This window comes from Natator depressus, chromosome 2 (genome assembly GCF_965152275.1).
Source record: "Natator depressus isolate rNatDep1 chromosome 2, rNatDep2.hap1, whole genome shotgun sequence".
Lineage (NCBI taxonomy): Eukaryota > Metazoa > Chordata > Testudines > Cheloniidae > Natator > Natator depressus.
In genome coordinates, this window is record NC_134235.1 from 249,049,092 (window position 1) to 249,070,353 (window position 21,262).

Sequence of the window (21,262 nt, forward strand, 5' to 3'; positions counted from 1 at the left end):
AAAGGTACTAGAGATTGTGGGGCAGGTGGTGATGATTGTTACCAAAGCTATTCCAATGGATAGAAATCCTGTGGAATGCCAAGTACAGTCTAATGCTTGGTTTGCACATCCACCATCTTTCTTGCACTTACTATAGAAGTGATCCAAGCCATTTACTTTACAGTCAGTAACCAAGCTGCATGCTTATCTGATATTCGAGCAGTGGTGGGGGCTTTGCCGCACATTAGAGCTGAATATGAGGCACAAGCGAAGACAAGTTCTGTCTAGCTTCACCTTGCTAAAAAGTTGTGAAGGTGGGGGAGGACTAGATAAAGGGTCCTTTCCCACTTGCCCATTAGGAAAGGGGGAAGGAAGGTTCTCCTGTGTCATATAGGCTGACATGTGGAAGTGAACAGTCTGAGCAATTGGATTGACTGACTAGATGAAGTGATCTCAAACTAAACTTTAAATCTACCATCAGAACAACATCTATATAGAATTTAGAAGTGGTCAAAGTTTTTCCAAGATGTCTATTTTTAAGAAATGTTGAGTGGAGGTAGAGAAAAGACCTAAAACTAAGCATTTTGATATCAAAACATTCCATTTTGAAACTTTTTGGAGTAGAATGTTTTGATTTGTTTTGAATTTTATTTTACAGTATTAGAAAATGTCAAAATTGAAACAAAACATTTCAACCCGAAATGCTCTTCTTAATTTTATTTTGTGGGAAATTGTGAAATTCTTTTTGTTTAGCGTATATATGCGGGTGGGGGGGAATCTACAGCTTCTTATCCCCAGCTTACCTGACTTTTTCCGAATGTCCATATGTAATCCTTAAGGAACATGCAGCCTCCACCAAGAGGCCTGCCATGGAGTCTGATTCACCTGTATTGACATTGTTTTAAATCTTTGCAAATGGTGTTCTTGCAATTCATGTCTTATAAATATGGTCAGTGTTTAAAACTGCTGGTGATCTACTGTCACTAAGTTTCTCACCCTTGTGGCAGTAACTGTTTTTAAAAATACCATTTTCCTTCCACAGGATGAATACTCCATATTTCCTCAGACATACTCCATAGACATTAATGGCTACATTCTCGTTTATTCAGTCACATCAATAAAAAGGTAATAGTTCTTCTTTGTGTGTATTCTTATGAGTAAGCTTATGAGACTCATGTGGCTTCAATCCCTGGCTCTGCCACAGACTCCCTGTATGCCCTCGGACAATTCCTTAATATCTGCCTCCATTTCCCATCTGTAAAATGGGAATAACAATTCTCCTCCCAACAGCATTTTGAAAATATCTTTACTGTACCTAAGCAGCTTGCAAACTACAAGTAAAGATAGAATCCAGATTCAAGTGTATTGGTTGTGAGCTTTGAGTAAAAAGATGATCAAGCTTAAGTCTTCCTAGTGCTCCTCATTGTGGTATGTGAGTACAAGGAGGCATAAATTGAAACATGACCTAGAATGCTAGGGGCACTGCATGTTTTCTGACTTTTCTCCTGGGGTCAGAACTCATGTGAACATAAGAACCATATTGTTGGTTCTTTCCTCTTCGCTGTATGAACTTAGGCTGTGTCAACACTACGGCTTATTTTGGCATCGCTTATGTCATGCACTGGGGTGAATAAATCTTCCCCCATCCCCCAAGCAATGTAAGTTACACCAACATAAACACTGGTGTTGACAGCACTATGTCGGTGGGAGAGCTCCTCCTGCCGACATAGTTACCGCTGCTTGCAGGGGCTGGAGTAAGTAAGCCAACGGGAGAGCACTCTCCTGTCTGCTTCAAGTGTCCGCATTAGCAGCACTACAGTGACGCAGCTGCACTGGTGTAGTTGCTCTGCTGTAAGCTCTGTAGGGTAGCTGTAGCTGTGCTCTCAAATAGAGCTGATTCTTCTTGGTCATTTTTTTGTGTTTTGTTGTTTTTTCCCTCCCCCTCTGCCTTGCCCACCTGTCCAGTTGACTGGTAGAAATTGCCTGCTCAGTAAGGAAGCTCAGTGCTATGAGCTGCCAGGCAATTGACAGTGTATATGAATTTGGCTTGTAAGCTGCTTTTTTATTTGCAGTGTTGAAGGACATGTCTTACTGTAAAATAGCTTCTCAGAATAGCTATTCAGCTTTCAGAGTTTGAATTAAGATCCTTTCTGCCTTGAGGCCCAGCTTTCTTCTAGGTAATCTCTTTACTGGTAGGAAGCACATTAACCTCTTTATTAGGTTTTTGTACAGTCATTGGCACCATATTCTATTAATCTCCTTCCTTTTTTGGACCCCTACATTCTTGTTTCTATAAATTTGGTGGGTTTTAGTGGCAGGATTTCTTTTTAAAGTTACCTTGTACAGCATCTGCATATCAGTAGAAGAGGAAGAGTTAGCACTTTAAAAATAGTAGCTGCCTTATGTAAGCTACTAAATAAGTAAAATCTAAGAACCTTCAAGTTTTTTTTTTTAAAAACAGAAGGTACTGAGCGACCTCTCTTCCTGTTCAGCACATAGGGACACTGTGAAAGAACACAGTTGCTTGCATTCTTGACAGGTACTGGAGTGTCTAGTATGTTTGTCCTAATCTGAACTCTACTGGGCTGCTCAAATACTCTTATGGTTGCAAATTACCTTAATACATAAAGTGTATGCAGAGTAGCTTCGTCAGATCTACTCAGTGAAACAAATTAACATTCTGTAGTATTGAGGAATAATGCTAATGGGAGCATATGTTTTAGACAGGTGCTTCTGTCGTTATTTACAGGATCGTTCACAGTAACAGGTGATGAAGATAAGACTTGAGTCTTAAGACTGTGAAATAATTATAAAGCACTCCCATGTACAAACTGTCAAACAGCACAGACTTGGTGATAGCATTCTCTCCTCCTGGGGGAGGCACTCTGGCTTAATTTTAAGACAATACTTGAAAGCCTGGGGATTTATGGGACATAGTCTCCCATCTTCTTGGTCACTAGTTCAGATCTGGGCTTGGCTAGCAGCATGGTCCTAAGTAAAATGAGCTGGTTGTCTCAATCTGAGTCCACTTCAAAGGGACACTTGCCTGCATCTGCGACAGTGTACTGAAGATGTGAAGTTCCCTTATTTGTAGTTTCACCTAGAGACATGGATAGAGTAGCAACAGAACTGAATCTCTGCTGCTAGAGTTACTACCTTTCAACCAGAGTTGAGGCACTTTGATGACCTGGAAGCTTCCACTGATTGTCCTATACCTGATCTGTAATAACTAGAGGATTTAATTCTGTAACTCTGGCTACACTTCTCTATTATGTAGTGCTGCAAAGTCAAGCAGTCAGATGAAAAATAGAACTTTGTCCTGCCTGACAGCTGTTGGGATGCCACTGTGGAAGAGTCAAATTCTAGTGTAAGCTTAGCAAAGAACTCCAGAATGTATTCAGACTGCCCTGGGTCTATACCTACATGTTCTTTTCTAGTGGTTTTTCGTTGTTGTTTTTTTTTTAAATGGCTTTTTATTTTACTGCGTGGTTCTTACACTTCAAGTAGATTTCTACTTTTTAAGGTGTCATATCCTGTTCTGTCCTGCATCCAGACTCTCTAAACAGTAGAACATATCATATAACACCACTCTCTGATTGCCTAAGTACTCTGGAAAGCCAAAGAGGCTTTGATTTGTCTTCTGCTTGCTTGTTGGTTGCTACTCCAGTCTGACACAAGTTTGTTGTTCTTGGTTCATATAGCTAGGTCACTGGCTATATATTGACATAGGAACTGAACATTTGAGTACTGATACTATAGGATACTTGTTATTTTTGAGTACTTGTTACTTTCCACTTTCTCCTCTATATTGAGTGACTCAAGTGCAGTGTTTGTCAAATGGGAATTCATAAAAATGCTCCTAAAGAAGCAAACAATGCCCTACTTCTCTAAACTAGTCTTAAATTTGCTCACAATCAAGGTTATTGAAGGTTTCTCATTCTGGTTTACTTAATTAAATTCCTAATTTGTATCACAAAGTAGGTTCCATTTCTAGTGAGCAATAACATGCATTGTAACCCACTGTATACCTCCTTAATGAATCCTCAGTTACTGTCAGCCTGCAGAGAATAAATTGTGGCCCTACAGTTACCTTGTCTTTTAATTTGGAACTTTGTTAATTCCACTTGCTAATGTAGGAAATCTGTTCATAAGGTAGTAAAGATGAAGTGATGTGAAACATCAGTGTAATGCTACCTGGTCCACTGACACCTCCCCCGTTCTGTTTTGGGTTTATTGGCAATTGTTTGGTCCATTATAACAATCATTAGAGTTCACTGTCTCGGTGTACTTCCATGTTTTTTGTTTTCGTTGTCTCTTGCAATCTCCTTCCCAAATGTCTACAGGCTGGCTTTAGTCCTTACTGATTTAGGCAGGAGAGTGCATACCTAACTGTGGGCCAGATTCTATAGTCTGCTTGTGGTCAGCTGTTGGGGGGGGGGGGGGAAGAGGCAAAGATGGCTTTAGGCTGCTTTTGTGGACCCTGATTCTTGACTAGTTTGACACCAGGCTGGTTTCCTCATGCAGATTAGACCAGTCTTGTACAGGGAGGTATTAAAGGCATCTATCTTTGTGGCACGTATTTAATTCAAATCTGTGCTTGAAGAATCAGGCCCTTGGAATTTGAGCTCTGATTAAAATGCCACGTAAATGAGCACACTACTTATGGCAATAACCTTTTGAAAGTCAGAACCTACCTTACTTACCCTACAAATAATTTTTAATTGCAATATTTGTGTCCAGTCCAGGTTTATACATGATGTCCCTGTTATAATTGATCAAAGTTGTCTGTCAAACTCTCTCATAGCTCAGTTACTCCAAATATAATAAAATGGTTGCAATTGCACATCACTGGCTTCATTTGTTTATGACTTGCTTATTCTGCATGGTACTAAATATCCATTAAGTTAGCTGGGTGTGAGGCTTCCTGGCACCTCACAGTATTGCTTCTGACCTTAGTCACTAAGTCTTTGTGTACAGACTTTGTATTAGCACCCATAATTGTAGTATCTGAACAAGCAATGTTTCTCATACAACCTGACAGCTCAGTTTGTGCTTCTCTTGACTTGGAAAGTCACAGTTCAGGCTTTCTCTTCATTTTCAAGTGCATAAATTCTGAATGAAATAACTTGGATTCTATTTTAATTTTGAAATTGAGTATTGTCCCAATTTAAAATGGAAAGTACTATGAATTTCAGCAAAGCACTACATGCTTAGTATTTCTGTTGCACCTTCCTTCTTAGTGCTTGTTTGGTTTTGAAGCTGTACTTTTAATTTAACCTGGTTACCCAGACTTCCTGCATTGTGCAGCTAAATCTTATTACACATTCTGCCTAAAGTGTACCTACAATCCAAACAGATGCATCAAACATCCAAAGAATGCTTAAGGCATGTCTTTCTCCGTCTTGATTCATACACTTGCAGTGCCCTTTATCTAAAGGGAAAACAAGTATATTAGACAGGATTATCTTGGCCTATGTAAGAATATTGTTAGATGGACTAGTGTTTTATGGAGTTCTGGCCCAATTTGTCTTTTTGTACAGGAATCAGTAACACATTTAGAGCATCTCAGTTTTTATAGCTAAAGTGAGAATAAAGCTTAAACACACAGTCTACAGGTGGAATTAATTGCTTGTGTATTGGGTATTAAGGCTAAACATCAGAGTGCATGTGTGATTTCATCCCTTTATTTTGCAGTTTTGAAGTGATTAAAGTTATCCATGGCAAGTTATTGGATATGGTGGGAAAAGTCCAGTAAGTAGTAACACTTTCATCTCATTTCATTGCAGGTATATTACTAGTACTTTGTTCAATATGCTATAACAGCTGTTCTAAAAGTGGTTCACTTTTTTTCACAGAATACCCATTATGCTGGTTGGAAATAAAAAAGACCTGCATATGGAACGGTATGTAAATACAATATTTTTTCTGAAAAATTTAAGATACCATAACAGTTCTCCATTGCAACATCACTTGTAACAATTTCAATGCAATTTTCTTCTTAGGAACTAAATTATAGGTATGTAATTTTCCCTAGCTAAAAAGTTAGCATAAGCTAACCTAATTCTAAATTAAACTAAGTTATCATAACTAAGGTACTGTGGACTTGAATATGGAACTGAGAGCCAGGAGCTACTGAATTCTAATCCTGACTCTCGCTTTGGGGCAAGTCACTTAACCTCTCTTTCATCTACAAAATGGAGTAGTTGCATGTTTACTTCATAGGAATGTTGTGACAATAACTTTAAAGCACTATATAAAATGGAGTTATTCTAAAATATCGTAAAAATGGAAAGTAAGTATTGCAAGACCCAAATTTTACTTGAACATGTTTTTACTGCATGCAAAGCAGTTTAATACTTCATAGAGCATGAAGTACTGCAGGGAAGTAACTGCAGTTGCATGGCAAATGCTGGTTTCAGAGTAGCAGCCGTGTTAGTCTGTATCCATAAAAAGAAAAGGAGTACTTGTGGCACCTTAGAGACTAACACATTTATTAGAGCATAAGCTTTCATGAGCTACAGCTCACTTCTCTAACTTCTCCATAAGCCATCAAACATTTTCTTTGCTGTAATAATTTATACTGTCTTCTGTTTGGTCAGGGTGATCAGCTATGAAGAAGGGAAAGCTTTAGCAGAATCCTGGAATGCAGCTTTCTTGGAATCCTCTGCTAAAGAAAATCAGGTAACCAATTAACATCCACTTTGATACACTGCAGTTTAAATAGTGGGATTCGGTATCAAAGGATCTTTAAATGTCTCCACATGTGCCTCATCACAATGGGAAGAAAACTACTATATGCTGTATAGCTGTGTATTGGCAATAGAAAGTGAAACGATTACTTGCAATGAAGTCCATGTGTGCAAGCTTGTCCAAATATTTCATTGAGAACTGAAGATAAAGTAAGGTTGTTGAAAGGAGAAATGTGACTAAAGGTGTAACTTAATTATATGTGTGTGTGGTTCTGGTGCTAAAGTGGAAAGAGTTAGATTCAGTGTAAACGCTCTCCCCTAAGTTGAAGTGGTAATGGCTTGATCTGTATCGGTACCTTCAAAAATAGAGAATTAATTGCTGTATCCTTAGCAGGAACATACCGCTACAAGGATGAAAGGATAGCATTGTGAGTAAGGCACTAGCCAGCCCTTAGATTTGGGTTCTTTTCCAGGCTCTGCCAGTGTGCTTCCATTCCCTCTGAAATAGGAGTAATGTTTCCCTGCCTCACAATCGTAAATACTGGGGAGGGTCTCAAATCTTGTAGTGACGTGGGTTGTGTTAATGGATGGATGGCCACAATCTGACCAAATATAACCAGGAAACATTGTAAATGTTACCATTGTTATTTCTAAATGGTGACAAAACTAGCAGATTTAATTTCATTTTAACCTAACACTAATCTTTGTTGGTGTAATAGCTTCCTCATTTACCCCCTGAATATGTTCCAGTATTTCATAGAAATGTAGAGCTGGAAAGGGCATTGAGAGGTCAAGTCCATCCCCCTGCACTGAAACAGGACCAAGTAAACCTAGACCATCCCTGACAGGTGTTTGTCCAACCTGTTCTTTAAAACCTTGAGTGATAGGGATTCCAGAAGCTCCCTTGGAAGCCTATTCCAGAATTTAACTACCCTTATAGTTAGAAAGTTTTTCCTAATATATAACCTACATCACTGGTTCTCAACCAGGGGTCCAGGGCCTCCTGAGGGGCCACCAGCAGGTTTCAGAGGGGCCACCAAGCATGGCCAGCATTAGTCGCTACAGGCAAGGGCAGAAAGCCGAAGCTCACCATACAGAACTGCAGCCCGGGATACAGAGCCACACCACCTGGGTCCAGATCCTGAGCAACTTAGCTTTGTGGGGTCCCCTTTGTTGTGGGGCCCCAAGGAATTCCCTGCTTGCTACCCCCAATGCCGGCCCTGGCTTTTATATACAGAAAAACAGTTGTCGTGGTACAGCTGGGCCATGGAGTGTTTATAGCATGTTGTGGGGGGGGAACCTCAAAGAAAAAGGTTGAGAGCCCCTGAGCTACCTCTCCTTTGCTGCAGATCAAGCCCATCACTTGTCTTACCTTGAGTAGACCTGGAAACCAGTTGATTACTGTCCTCTTTATAACAGCCCTTAAGATGTTTGAAGATTTATGAGGTCCCCTCCCTGCCAGTCTTTTGTCTTAAGATAAAAAACTGGGTAAGTGTTTAACCTTTCTTCATAGGTCAGGTTTTCTAAACATTTTATCACTTTTGTGCTCTCCTCTGAGCTCTCCCCAGTTTCTCGACATCTTTCTTGAAGGGTGGCACCCAGACCTGGACACTGTACTCCAGCTGAGGGCTCACCAGTGACCATTATCTTCCTTGTCCTACATATGATACTTCTATTAATACACCCCCAGAATATATCAGCCTTTTTTAAACTACATTACCTTGATTCAGATTTTGTTATCCACTGTAATCCCTAGATCCTTTTCAGCAGTACTGCCCCCATTTTGTAGTTCTGCATTTGATTTTTTTTCCTTCCTAAATGTAGTATTTTGCTCATGTCTTTATTGAATTGCCTCTTGCTGACTTCAGACCAATTCACTTACTTGTCAAGGTTGTTTTGAATTCTAATCCTGTCCTCGAAAGAGCTTACAACCTCTCACAGCTTGGTGTCATCCAAACTCTCCACTCAATTATCCAAGTCATTAATGAAAATATTCAGTAGTGACAGACACCTTTGGAACCTCCACTAGATATGCCCTCCCAGCTCGATAAGGAGCCACTGATTACTACTGAGTGTGGTTTTTCAGCCAGTAGTGCACCCACCTTATAGTAATTTTATGTAGCCCACACTTCCCGAATTTCATTGTGAGAATATCATGTGGGATTGTGTCAAAAGCCTTATATAAAGCCATATATCATGACTGTTTCCCCCAACCCACCAGGCCAGTCAAAATCCATGCTAGCTATTCCTCTAGGTGCTTACAATTGATTGTTGAATAATTTGTTCCAGTATCTTTCCAGGTGTTGAAGTTAGGCTAACTGGTCTATAATTCCCCAGTCTTTGTTCCCATTTTTGAAGATGGCTACTATTTGTCCTTTTCCAGTCCTTAGGGACCTCCCCCATCCTCCAGGAGTTCTCAAAGATAATTGCTAATGGTTCCAAGATTGCTTCAGCTAGTTCCTTAAGTACCTGAGATTAATTTAATCAGCCGCAATCAACTTGGAATACATCTAACTTACCTAAATATTCTCTAACCTGTTCTTTCCCTATTCTCTCTTGTTCCTTTCCCCTTTTTGTTAAATATCACAGGGTGGATTTGATGTAAATCAAATTGATTTAAATCACTAGTCAGGAAGACTCTATTAATCATGGATTTCTACATAAAAGTGCATTCTTGTTGGTTGTTATAACCTTAATACATATTCTTCACAACTTGGAGATGTTAGGTTTCATTTTTAGAAGGTACATTCTGTACATTTTTAAAGGTTTCAGAGTAGCAGCCGTGTTAGTCTGTATTTGCAAAAAGAAAAGGAGTACTTGTGGCACCTTAGAGACTAGCCAGTTTATTTGAGCATAAGCTTTCGTGAGCTACGGCTCACTTCATCTGAATGCATCCGATGAAGTGAGCTGCAGCTCACGAAAGCTTATGCTCAAATAAATTTGTTAGTCTCTAGGGTGCCACAAGTACTCCTTTTCTTTTTGTACATTTTTAAAGTGATTTACTTTGAAAACTTTTCAGATTAGTTTTACAGTTATATCAGAAAATGAATGATTGTTTGGTTATTTCATTTACCAAAGGTAATTGAAGCGGATATTTATGAAGTCATTGAGAAGTGAACTATCTCCAATTCAACAGATTAATCATTAATATTTGGAGGATTTTCTTGCCGTGCTATATTAGGAGTAGAACATCACCAGACATTTAAATTGTTTTATTTAACTAAAACAACAACGTTATGTATTCTGGATTTTTTTCTTCAACAGCAAACATCTAATATTTTAACAAAACAAGCATATGAATTTTTGAATGTAAACATTCACGTTTTTTAAAATCAGGTTTGTTTTGTTAAAATTATTTAACTAAAATCATTAAATGAAGAAAAATTTTTTTTTAAATTAAACACTGTCAGCCAGGTCAACATGAGAAACTTAAAATATTGGCTTTTGCGGCTAACTCAGTCACCTTCATTTTCCTATTTGTTCATAATTTGGAAAAGAAAAACAAGCTTTCCTGCTTTTTTTTTCAGGTCCCAAATGATTTCTCAATTTGGAATAAATTAGTCCAAAGGAAGAAAATATTTCTACACCAGCAGAAGAAGCTACTGCTAAGTGAGATTATCACTTCAGCAATAGCTGAATCTAAGCGCTTAAGTGACTTCCACCAGTTCACTGGTGTGACTTTCTTTAAAACATCATCAGCAAACATACATTTCTTGAATTGTTCCTATTCCCAAACTGGGTCTCTTTTACAGCCTGCTGCCATTATAGGTTTTCCCTTCTGAGAATGGTAGAGCTCAAATCAATGAAGGCTACACTCAGGAAGACCTCAAGACTTCTGGAATATGCTGCTCAAACAGTTTCACTTTTGTTTCTACTTCCTGTCCTTCCCTTCTCACATTTATCTCCAGACTTCTCCTTGTCCAGACCTATTCGGCCCCCAACAATCTTCTATTCACTAAACTTTTTGAAACTTTGCACTTTTAGAGAGAGGTAAAGGATTGACTCTGTGTACACAAATTTGCAGAGGTACAATAGGGTTGAAGTCTGGTATTTCTCACCTCTATGTATTATTTATTTATTTAAAAACATTTTTGCTGTTAACAAGCATGTTATCTCTAGAGACACACACATACAGTTTGAGAACTGCAAAACTAAGCATCTCTGAGGGTATCTTCAGAGTAATTGCAAATTGGGTGATCGGGCAATCAGTTCTCATGGCTGTATATAGGGCTTAATCTGTCATGTTCCTTGACCTCTTCCCTTGTTCACTTTAACGGGCTGTGGGTTTGAAGTAATAGGCTGTCTGTACTCAAATGTCATCATTTTTAATTTGGTTGTAACAAGCTATGTTGCTAGTGAAACTTTTGCCTTATGGAATCCAGGCTCATGATGGGGTCAGAGGAACAGTATCAGATTGGTTTGTGATGAAGAAGGAGGCTCCAAGCAGACCCTTATGCTAGTGGAAAGTTCACTAGAACCTCTCTATACCTAAAATTAGGAATCAAATCTGTATCTTTCTTGAAGGTCTTTGTGCAACCAAACAGACAATCCTGCAAGGTGGAACCTTGTCTCCTGGTAAAATCATACCTCTTTTATTCTTTCATACATGTAATTGCCAGAACTTGTGCTGCTGGTAGTGGACAATCAAGAAAATCTAGTTTCCGCAGGGCAAAAGAACATAAGAACAGCCATACTGGGTCAGACCAAAGGTCCATCTGGCCCAGTATCCCATCTTCCGATAGTGGCCAATTCCTGGGGCTTCAGAGGGAATAAACAGAACAGGTAATCAATTGATCCATCCCCTGTCGCCCATTCCTAGCTTCTGAAAAACAGAGGCTAGGGACACCATCCCTGCCCATCCTAGCTAATAGCCATTGATGGACCTATCCTCCATAATCATATCTAGTTCTTTTTTTGAACGCTGTTATAGTCTTGGCCTTCACAACATCCCCTGGCAATGAGTTCCACAGTTTGACTGTGAGTTGTGTGAAGAAATACTTCCTTTTTGTTTTGTTTAAACCTGCTGCCTATTAATTTCATTTGCTGACTCCTTGTTCTTGTGTTATGAGGAGTAAATAACACTTCCTTATTCATTTTCTCCACACCAGTCAAGAAAATTGATAGTACAAATCTTACAAAATCTTCTGCAGATCCAACGGAAGTCACCGTTTAATTTTTGTAGTACTTGAATTCTTCGTTCAGATTTTGGCAAGTTTAATGCCACTCTTCAGTCTAGTTCCGGAGTAGTGCAAAAATATGAAGATTGTAAACATCCTGTAAAATCCTTCAGTGAATAGTAGACTTGCAGCTAAGTGGTTTTAGAAGACAAATTGTATATAAATGCTCCACTCTAGAACAAATTCTTTAAGCTAAATCTGACTTAAGTGCGGTCAACTTTTATTAGTTAGACAATCTAGCTGGTGTTCAGTTTTCTCCCATTGCTAAATATGCATCTTTGTAACGGCTCACTAATTCATATTGTGGATGTATTGATAACTTTCTGAAACTTGAAGTGACACTCTGTAGTTTTGTAGCCTGCTTTTTTATAAAGAAGTTTTTAGTTTTTTTTATAACACCTAGCATATTAAATTGCTGTACTAACATACAAAGTCTCATTAACTGACTGGCATGGAATTTGTGTCCATAATAAAAAGTGTGTAGTGTGTGATGGCTGGACATCAGAACTATTAGATTATATGCTGTCATCTGAAATATGTAACAAACTCTGCTTCAAAGAGTATGAAATACTGTGGGGAGGAACAGTAATTGCATTTCAGAAATGTATGAACTTCTCCACAAGCCTCCCAATTTCCATAGGAATCCTGCAAAAATTCTGTTTTTAATCCATGCTTCCAAACTGCAGAGAGTACCTAACACTTAAGTTGGTACAAAAGATCATGCTAATATAAAGGTTGCTGGACAAGATTTATATCCAGGATAACCTAGTAACCTTAACTAGAGATTTCCTTTTTTTTTTTTTTTAAATCACTGATATTGGCATAATGTAATGCAGGTTCTTAAACATCAAGTGTAAATGAACTCTTCTGTTCCTCTACCAATCCAAATGCTTGAGTTTAGCTCCTTTCCATCAGATGGAGAAAGTACACAACTATCTCTGTGAGGTCACTTGTTCTGTACAATGTTTGGTAAATCCAATAGTTTTCAAGAAGCGGAGAAATCGGTACCTTTGCCAGCCAGTAAAGACTGCACAGAGAAGGATCAGGTTCCACAAATCTTTCTAAGACTGACACCGCTATTGTGTGGCTGCCTCTGGCTACAGCCAGAGAATTACTCTGTCTAGCATGTCCAGGGCTCAGGTACTCCAAAGGCCAAAGCTGGGACAGCCACCTTTGGTACTGCAGGCAGCTGCTGGGGATCTTGTGACTTACGCTCTTGAGGAAGGAAGGTGAAAGGTAGGAGATAGGGCTGCATCCATCCAAGACTTCCCTTAAATGAAGAGACCAGGCAGGGAGCAGGACAGGGAAGCATCCCTTTCAACAGGAACCAAAGACAGGAACATCCTACTGGTTCTGGAGACACTTCCTCCTCTTCTGAGAGATTTCACACTGCCACCAAGGAACCTCTGGGGTAGGGACCCCCTTTGAGGAGCCAAGATTCCATGACTTTAAAGCCCCCTCCAGTTCAGAAGGCAGAGGCTTCCTCTAGCTTGGGAGCAAGGCTTGTTACTCTCCAGGTGGTGGCTGCTGTCTTGGGTGGACAAAGGCCAGCATCCTTTAGGAGCAAGAAGTCTCTGAGCACTTGCCCTCTGGTTAGATTCATAAATTCTCCAGCTGCTGTCTTCTGGCCATGATAATACCAGCACCCTGACTATTGGGACTGGACTATGACCATGCTCCACCCTCTCTTTATCCTCCTGCTTGCGGGAAAGCTAGCGTCTTGCTTAAAGAGGACTACCCAGATTCTATAAATCTGGAGTCGAAGTTCTTCCTATAGCTAAAGAAATGAGCCCCAGGTACAGAAGGAGCTTTGATCCTTCTACTGGAAAAGGAAGACACAGCTGACCCAGTTTCCATAGATCCCCTCCCATGGAGTTCGTACAGGGCCCTGAAACAAGTACTCATCCATCTGCACATCAGGCATGGTGGCCAGAGAATGGAAATACCCAAAAAATGCAATGCAAAGGGATCCTGGGATACTTGCCAAAAATTAAGAAAACATGACAGTCTCCTGGATGGAAAAGAGAATGGCAATACTTGTTATGGGAACTTCCTTTTTAAAGAGATGCTCAACAGATGTTGAATCTGTGTTGAAAAGAGCATATGAGTTGACGGGCAACTCTTCACAAGAAGTCACATATGTTGCATATTTCTCTATGATAGAGCTCAGATGACTCCAAAGCCTGTCCAGGTGATTCAAAACCAGGGATGAACGGAGCTGGTTCAAAAACTGCCCTGTCTAGAGTTGTTTTATAGCAGGTGCTACTTAACATCAGGACCACCAAGAGCGAGTGTTTCCATCTCAGCTAGGATGTCCCTTTTGGCTGAAATGGCCAGCTGATCAGATATCAAAGGTTAGCTTGGCTGCTCTACCCCGCAGAGGAGATCTTCTCTTGGCAAAACCTCTGAAACTGGAGTAGACTAATGCAGATATTAGAAAGCCAGGACTCCCGTGAGACAGGCCCTAAATGATAGAACTTCTCTGTCTAAAAGGGATAGGCTCTTGCTCTCCAAGCCTATCAGAGAAAATCCCACTTCCTCCGAGAGGAGCCCTGGAACTGTCTGTTCTGTTTGATCCTGAGAGAGTGCTCTCAGATCATGTTGGTTGTTCCTGCATCTTCAAGTTATCACCAGGGAGGTTTGCTGTCCCATACATAGCCCAGGCCATAGGATGGTGCCTCTGCCACTATCTTTGTGCATGAATTATCATAACTCTAAATTGTCTTTTGGATCCTGTTGTCTTAGGCTGTTCCACACTGGCTCTTACAGCAGCTTCTTCATTCAGTTCTGTTGCTCCAGTCCCACAAACTCAGTGTTTTCCAAAGGACTGTGAACCATTTGCTGAAACTGTAGGCCATCCTATTGGTCCCTCTTTCCCCTCCCCCAGAGAAGAGGGAACCGTGTTGCCTAGATCAGGATTTCTCAAACTTCATTACACCGTGACCCTCTTCTGACAACAAAAATTACTACACGACCCCAGGAAGGGGGATCTAAGCCTGAGCCCCTTTGCCCCAGGAGGGGGGCCAAAATCCAAGCCCCACCCGCCCTGGGGGGTGTGAATCCAAAGCTTGAGAGCTTTCCCCCCTGGTGGGTGGGGCTGTAGCCTGAGCGCTGAAGCCCTTAGGCTTTGGCCTCCACCCTGGGTGGTGGGACTCAGACTTTTGGCTTCAGCCCCAGGCCCCAGCAGCCCTGGCGACCCCATTAAAACGGTCACAACCCACTTTGGCTTCCCGACCCACAGTTTGAGAACCACTGGCCTAGATCATCATCATCCCAACATGGCCTTCACGTCAGTTACTCATATTTTGCAATGCTGAGGCTATCACAATCAATGCAAAGCTTTTCCGTTTGGGCCACCAGGAACAGCACCAAGAATACCGACCAAGCTTGCAGCAACCTTTTGATGATAGAACACCAGGCAAGGGAAGCTATTGCTGCAGTAGATTCCTTTCTGGAGAGCCACAGCTGGATCACAAATTGCAGTTTGTCTCCATCTCAACTGGTCTACATAGGAGTCCAGTTCAAGAGAGCAGTGGGCAGAAAAAGCATCTGAAGTTGTAATTCCCTGCTGTAACTGCAGATAGCAACATCTAGGGTTGCTTATAGGTACTGCTTTCCATGGTGGTGAGCTTGGAGGTGGTTCTTTGAGCCTACTTCCACATGACCGCTGCACTTCCCTCTTGCTGGGAGCTAGAATCCAAGAACTCTGAAATACATCTCCAGTTGCCAGCTGCAGTCAGCATGCTTGTAGGGTGGTGGCTGCACAACAAGAGCCTGAAGAAGTCTGCCCCTGGAGCTAAACACCAAGCTTGAAATGGCAGATGTTACGTTGTCTGAAGTCCAGCTGCATTCCCTTATCTTCTGTTCTATGTCACATTCTAGGACTTTCTTTCCTCCTCTTTTGGAAGATGTAAAATGCTGTTGTACCAAAACACATTAAAAGCTTATAGGGCACTCAGACTGTGAAGCCAATCGAAACATTTCACGCAAACCTAAATGCAGAACATGAGTTCAAAGAACTATGCTTTTATGGTGTTCTCAGTAGTTTTCAATTTCTATAATCTTCCAAAAGAGGAGGAAAGAAAGCCCTAGAATGTGATATAGAACAGAAGATAAGGGAATGCAGCTGGACTTCAGACATAATGTAACATCTGTCATATTGTATTTCAAGCTTGGTGTTTAGCTCCAGGGGCAGACTTGCTCAGTCGCTTGTTGTGTAGTCTCCACCCTACAAGCACGCTGACTGCAGCTGGCAACTGGAGATGTGTTTCAGAGTTCTCAGATTCTAGCTCCCAGCAAGAGGAAAGTGCAGCGGTCATGTGGAAGTAGGTTTAAAGAACTGCCTCCAAGCTCGCCACCATGGAAACAAGCACCTATAAGCAACCCTAGATGAAGTGTATTAGTAACAAAAGAAGAGCAAACAGACTTAAAGCCTGTAGTACTTTTATGTAAGATGAAGTAGAAATACCTTTTTCTGCAGATTTGATTATACTCAGTTTGGATTTAATGCTAACTACTACCATTTGCTGTGCTGTCCTCAATTTGAAAAAAACTAAACTCAAGTCCTAGAAAGAAGTCAACATGGTCAAATGGCTGACCAAAGTTCAGTAATACTGATCACAACTGACATCAGTCATCAGACTATCAAAGGCCAGATCAATATGTAGGAGCACTTTGCTGGTATAGCCATATCTGTATACTATACTGGCAAGTGCTCCTAGTGTAGACACCACTTATGCTAGCCAAACTGTGCTCTTGTCAGTACATCCAGCCCCTGACAAAAGTTTGTATTGTATACATGACCAATTGCGTTGAACAGCACCACAGTATCCCTGTGAGGTAGGGAAGTGGTTCCCAATGAAGACTCTATTGTTCATGCAACAGTGGCTCCTGTCTGAGTCATCTCATAACCTTGTTTTGCTGAAAAGATTTACCAGCTTGAAAATGTATTCTTGATCTTTGTAGATTGTGACAGGGTTGGGCCAGATGGCTACAGGAGAGTGATAGAAGGCAGATATATTAGCCCCAGGTTAAGTAGGTCCCTCTTCTTTGGGTAAGGTAACAGGGAAGGTTCCAGAACAATCAGGAACTTTCTGGAAACAATTAAGACAGACAGGCTGATTAGAACCCCTGTAGCCAATCAAGAAGCTGCTAGAATCAATTAAGGCAGGCTAATCAGGGCACCTGGGTTTAAAAAGGAGCTCACTTCAGTTTGTGGTGCGCATGTGAGGAGCTGAGAGTGAGAACGCATACTGTTTGGAGGACTGAGGATAAAGAAGGTGTTGGGAGGAGGCGATGGGGAAGTAGCCCAGGGAGTTGTAGCTGTCACACAGCTGTTCCAGGAGGCACTCTAGACAGCTGCATTCCATAGGGCCCTGGGCTGGAACCCAGAGTAGAGGGTGGGCCCGGGTTCCCCCCAAACCTCCCAACTCCTGGTCAGACACAGGAGGAGTTGACCTGGACTGTGGGTTCACGAAAACAGCCAAACTGAGGGCTGCCATGAATCTCCGAGGTGAGCAAATCCGCCAATAAGCGCAAGACTCACCAAGGTAGAGGAGGAACTTTGTCACAAGATCCATAAAGAATGTATGTAACTAAAACTTTTTAAATATCCCATCCTTTCTGTGAAATGTATTCACTGGCCACCTACATCTTGGTGAGTGGCCCAGATGAACAGTCTGTCTGAGAAATAACATAATCTCTTCTCATTTGACAGAATAAGTGCTCTTTTTTTAAAAATAGCTGTTTCCAGTCAGGAATGTAGAGAATAGTGTCTGCTAGAGCCAAAATAAAATTTCAGCTGTTTACATAAGTGTTAAGTGTATTGTAGGTCAGACTAGAATTTTTCCTTTGAGTTGTCACCCGAGGAAAATTTATCAGCAGAAAGTAGTTGATGGGATCTGTAATCCTGTCCAGGACTCTGCTAAAATCCAATTTGCACAGGAAACGTATTGTGTAATTTGACTAATCAGCCACTTATGTCAGTTTGCCTTTGGATTGCTTGGAAAATTGTATTGATTAGTATTTTAATGGTTCCTGAGACTCTACACAACACACAGTATTAAATATGAGAGAGGCTATACATCGAATTCAGCCTGCTATGATCTTACTATAATTACTTTAAGATTGTGGGGCCATTGGAGTCCAGTGGAATTTATTCAGAAGTGAGCCAACTAAAAATTGTACCTTACTGGAGAAATAACTGCCAGGTCAGAGCACACAGAGCTTTTTAGCATGTTTATTTTAAACAAATTATAGTGTCTTGTACCAGCTTCTTCCAGTTCTCATACATTTGCTTCCATATAACATGGAATATTCTTTTCTATTCTTTTCTATACAAACGGAACTTGGTGCTCATGAAATTATAATAGTAATGACACTTGGATAGACTAAAATTGATACACAGGGAAACATTGGCTTTTGACCAAACTTCCCTTAGTCAGAATACCAATGTCTGTCTTTAACATGATCAATGCTGTCCTCAGAAACCCAAAATGAAGATGAGGACTTCAGCATCACTATTGGCTTTAGGATAATAATGTAGAAAGGAATATTTATTAAAGTGACGACTGCTATAAAATATACAAAAACACAGCAACCTATTATCTACAGAGTCTGCAGTCTAACCATACAAAGTGAATCCCACTAGGAGGTCCAATGGAATGCTCCATTTTAGCATATTAACTTTTGTAAAGGGGTGACTATTTCTCAGAGTGGGCTAGTATTCAATAATCCTTCAACCTGAATGTGTCATGACATTAAACCCCCTTATTCAGAGTGTCTCTCAGTCCATATAAGTACACTGGTGCTTCATTTAATAGAATTTTTGAAGTGAAGAGTAACCACTGGGGGAAGTTTAAAGAGGCTTGAAGTTTCTGCATTTTAGAGTAACTTTCATGTTTTCATGAAAACTTTTGTAAACTAGTCAAATGTTCAGTCTACCACTTCTGTCAAATCTGTTGAAACCTAAGCTCTCGAATGAATCAGGCCCCTACTTACATTGAAAAGGAGTGTCTGATTCAGTTGTCCAGTTCCTAGTCCAGCAGGTTGTGACTCACAGATGAGGACTTAAGCTTATACCTAGTTCTGACCCTAGTAAAGGTGCCACTCCTTTGTGTCCTTGCACAGATCCATTCTGCCCACCAAGTTACTGTCTAGGTCAGGATCGCATACGGTAGAATAACAATGTGGATCCTCTCCACAGCTGGAGGGTGAGTCCAAAGCACAGAGGACATGATAGTCTCTCGCTCACCTTATCGAGGGGATTCCTAACTAATCTGAGAGGAATAGCATCAAAAAGTAGATTGGAAAAACGTTATCCAGTGATTACTGTATCCTAAGCTTGTTCAGTCTAGCCAGGGGAGGGTTCAGCAAGGAGTTCTAGGTGGAATCAATAACTTCAAAGATGATTCCTACTCAGAGAATAGCAGTTACTCTTAGCTGCTGAAGGGATGTGTATGAGGATGCCTACACACAGTTAATTTGAACAGTTTTTGTGTTTTTTCAGGGGTATTGGATTGTTTTCCTCAACTGTATAAGGAAGTGGCAAGCTTATAACATATGGCTGCATGCAACCAACATATGTTAATGCTCGCTGTTTTGCGGTCTGAGGTTTCATATGTATAATGTAAGCCCTGAACCTGTCAGAATATTTACAGTTTATCTGCTCACATTAACTCTCTTCAAGAGGATTTTGGTTAAAATTAGATACCAGTTTGGTTTGAAATACTGTCCCTTAAAATTCAACTGTCTTGTTATCTCTGGAGCATTTTCCTGCAGCAGTTGTCAAATCTCATTGCCCCATCCTGGTAGAGCTGAACAGGACACCTCATCTTGGACAATACTTGTGAACTAGGCAGTGTCTGATGGTAGTCACTGCAATAAAATGTAAATGAGTAGTGTAATGTAGGAATGTTCCCTCTGCATGCCTAAAGGACCCAAGACACTTAAAACCACAACCCTCTACTGAATTATATTTTTAATTTCAGTTGGAATTGCCGTCCTCCATTTTTTCTCTCCTTTTGATGTTAAATTACTTGGTGCTTTACAGAGATAATGTCTCTTCTAGTCTGAATTGTAGTAGTATTGCTTGGAGTATGTGAATCAATTTATACTTGTGTATTGTCTTTGGAGAGGCAGAGTATATAAGCTTTCAATATTGTCAATGAGCACTTACTATTCAAAATGGCTACAATACAAAGCAGAATTATAGTAATTAGCTTTTTGTTTGTTTTGACGGTTCAGTTAACGCTTGTTCTCTACAGAATATTTTTTAAATGTTTCCCCATGTAAGCATGTATATTGGGTGGGTTATGCCCATTTTCCAAAGAGTTTCTTGTGGTAAATATTTCAATTACACCTACACTTCCTACTTACGCAAATCATACCATATTTGTTTGAGACCTGACTTGACATATTGAGCATGCATTTGTCTATTAGAGTAGCCAGCAAAACTGTGCCAAGTTGTCTTTCTTTCAGTAAGTGATAATTGCAGCCTTCATACTAATCACACTTCTCTCTCTTTGCAGACTGCCGTTGACGTTTTTAGGAGGATAATTTTGGAGGCAGAAAAGATTGACGGGGCAGCTTCACAAGGAAAGTCGTCATGCTCAGTAATGTAATTCCACTGCAAAACCTGAACACTGGGAATACATTCTACCTGAAGAAGCAAACTGCCCGTTATCTTTAAGGATAAACTATGCTTCTTTTTTCTTCTGTTTAACATGAAAGATACAGTTGGTTGGAGCCTTTCCCCTCAGATTATGTTAAACTCTGACTCCTGTGTAAATGGCTTCACTTCCATTTTCAAATTTTAAGCAATCATATTTTCAGTTTATATTGTATTTCTTAATATTATGACCAAGAATTTTACTGGCATTAATTTTTCAGTGTAGTCTATTGGTTAGAATAATCAAAATGATGCATATTGTTACACTACTCTTAACTAGGCTTGGATATCAGTGTTTCTTTGTGTTAAATGTATACTTGTAAATAAAATAGCTGCAAACCTTATTGTGTTGCTCTCTTTAACTGTGGTTTTTAAATAAGATATAATAAATGTAGCAGTAACTTGATACAGGTTTTTCTACAAACTGACTAGCCTCCAGCTCCCCCCCCAGGACTAGTAGAGATGGATGTTGAAGCCAATCACTTGTTTAGCTTTTTCAGAATGTTTGCTACAGTGAGACCGAAGCATCCCCTCTAGCAGAACTCCTGGGTGGTTGACTACCACCTCAGATGAACCTGTGTATCAGCTGATAAGGATGATGCACTCTGGTATCACCTGTTAACTTGATGGAAGAAAGTGCTAAGGATGCAAATGCAATAATAGGCTACCAGCACCACTCTTCTAATTAACATGACTCATCTGGTAGAGGCCACTCAAATATAGCTATAATGAAGGATCTGTTGACACTT

General features: G+C 40.4%; 1 protein-coding gene across 2 annotated transcripts in view; it reads left to right on the forward strand.

Annotated features, from left to right (window-relative positions):
- Window positions 1-20,857, forward strand: part of RHEB (Ras homolog, mTORC1 binding) — a 60,410-nt gene extending 39,553 nt beyond the window's left edge. The window contains exons 4-8 of one of the 2 annotated variants that reach the window (XM_074946323.1): window positions 1,022-1,104; window positions 5,674-5,730; window positions 5,835-5,882; window positions 6,579-6,660; window positions 20,374-20,857. In XM_074946323.1, the coding sequence (XP_074802424.1) occupies window positions 1,022-1,104; window positions 5,674-5,730; window positions 5,835-5,882; window positions 6,579-6,660; window positions 20,374-20,466 (363 nt within the window). In that variant the 3' untranslated portion in view covers window positions 20,467-20,857. The remainder of the gene's footprint in view (window positions 1-1,021; window positions 1,105-5,673; window positions 5,731-5,834; window positions 5,883-6,578; window positions 6,661-20,373) is intronic. The other variant, XM_074946324.1, reaches the window with a different exon arrangement.
- Window positions 20,858-21,262: the final 405 nt, after the last annotated feature.